This window comes from Eimeria mitis, genomic scaffold (assembly GCF_000499745.2).
Source record: "Eimeria mitis Houghton genomic scaffold, Emh_scaff580, whole genome shotgun sequence".
Taxonomy (NCBI): Eukaryota; Apicomplexa; class Conoidasida; order Eucoccidiorida; family Eimeriidae; genus Eimeria; species Eimeria mitis.
The window spans coordinates 1,929-3,522 of NW_013574046.1; the positions used below are offsets into that span (position 1 = coordinate 1,929).

At 61.0% G+C, this 1,594-nt stretch overlaps 1 protein-coding gene across 1 annotated transcript in view; it reads left to right on the forward strand.

The window, feature by feature from the left end:
• Window positions 1-15: 15 nt before the first annotated feature.
• Window positions 16-1,594, forward strand: part of EMH_0016830 (uncharacterized protein) — a gene marked incomplete at both ends in the record, with an annotated part of 2,822 nt that continues 1,243 nt past the window's right edge. Inside the window, 2 exons of the mRNA XM_013500749.1 lie at window positions 16-224; window positions 385-1,592. Coding sequence (XP_013356203.1) covers window positions 16-224; window positions 385-1,592 — 1,417 coding nt within the window. The remainder of the gene's footprint in view (window positions 225-384; window positions 1,593-1,594) is intronic.

Below are 1,594 nucleotides of genomic sequence, written 5' to 3' on the forward strand. Positions count from 1 at the left end.
CCAAGAAGCCCCCGCATGCAGTCGCCGGAGCTCGCCGCTGCAAGTCCTCTTGAGGTGAGCCTCACTGCCTGTGTGACTCTCTCTTGGGTCTTAGAAATCCCGTTGGCGGCTCCACACCTGAAGAGGAGGGGCCGCGGTTCTACTGCTGCTGGGTGGTGGGCGGGGGCTCTGGCAGCAGTAGAAGCTTTGGCTACTCCTGTTGCGGCACGGGCAGTTGCTGCTTCGTAGGGTTGCAGGATGAGGGCTCTGTGCGGGTGTGGGGGTTTGACTCTGTCGTGGTCTGTGTATGCGCATGTTTGTATTTGCATGCAGCATCACAGCAGCAGCAGCAGCAGCAGGAATTGCTGTAATACTTGCTTCTGTTTGTGATGCGGGTTGCTGCAGGTTGCTGCGCAGGAGCGGGTTGTTTGCTGGTGCGGCTGTGGGGCCAGGGTGTATAGACGAGGCGGCGTTGTGGTTGACAGCGCTGATGGAGAGCAGCTGTTTCCGTTGCTGCTGTCTCTACTTCGTGGGTTTGCTGCGTCTGGCTAGCGAACGGCGCCTAGGTCTCCTGGCCTACAGCAGGGAATATCTCACCGCCCAGGCAGCACACAGACAAGAGGGAACGGAGGCAGATGTAACAACTGCAGCAGCAGCTGCAGCAGCAACAGCAGCAGCAGCAGCAGCAGCAGGACCAGGAGCAGTATCAGGGATGAGTTCATTTTCTGTGTTTTCTCTGGCTGTATTGTCGCACCTGTCCGTCACCCCGCGTTCCAATGGGGGGCGGCCCCTGTTTGTGGAGATGCCCCCCTTCGGTGTTGGGGCCCCTCGCGATAGCTGTTGGGGCTGCTGCTCTCCGATGCATGCAGACGAGCTCTGTGCTGCTGCTGTCGCAGAGTGGGCTGTGCAGGGCTTCATGCGCTGTTGTTTGCTGAGGCCTTCATGGGGGCCCCCCTTTCTCAACTGCCTGGAGGCTGAGGGCCCCTGGCGGGTCGTCGGCGCTGCCTTGAACGTGGGAGCTTCTGCGAAACAGGAGCAGAAGGAGCAGCAGCAGCAGTTGGATCAGCAACAGCAGCAGCAGCAGCAGACAGAGGCAACCAGGGCTGCTGCAGCGCAGCACCCGCAGTACGAAGCTGTGAACAAGTACCGCCGTCGTCTGCGGCGCTTTCTTAAGGTTTGCTGCCGTCGTGGTGTGGGCCCCGACGGGAGAGAAGAGACTGAAGGAGACAGAAGGAGACATTTTCTTGATGAGCAGCTTGCACTGCTCTCTGACGTTGCACCTCGCCTAAGCTTAAACGCGGACCGCCATGGTGTAGTGCATGCAGTGGCCCCAGAGCGGCTGCTGAGTCTCTTCGGGGCGCAGCTGCCAGGCGCCCAGGGGGGGACCTCGGGGGGCCCTGCTGCGATGGCTGGGTGGAGTAACGGCCTGGGCCTGCTGCAGGCGTTGGTGCAGCACATCGGGGAGGTTCTGCTGACTCCGTGTCGTGGGGAGGACGGTGTCGCTGAGGCTGGAGAGGTTGGGGGAGAACAGACAATCGAGAGACTGTCTCCTCTTCTGCTGCAGCTGGAGACAGTTACACGCCACATGAGAGACGCAGCCGAGGCATTGGGGGGT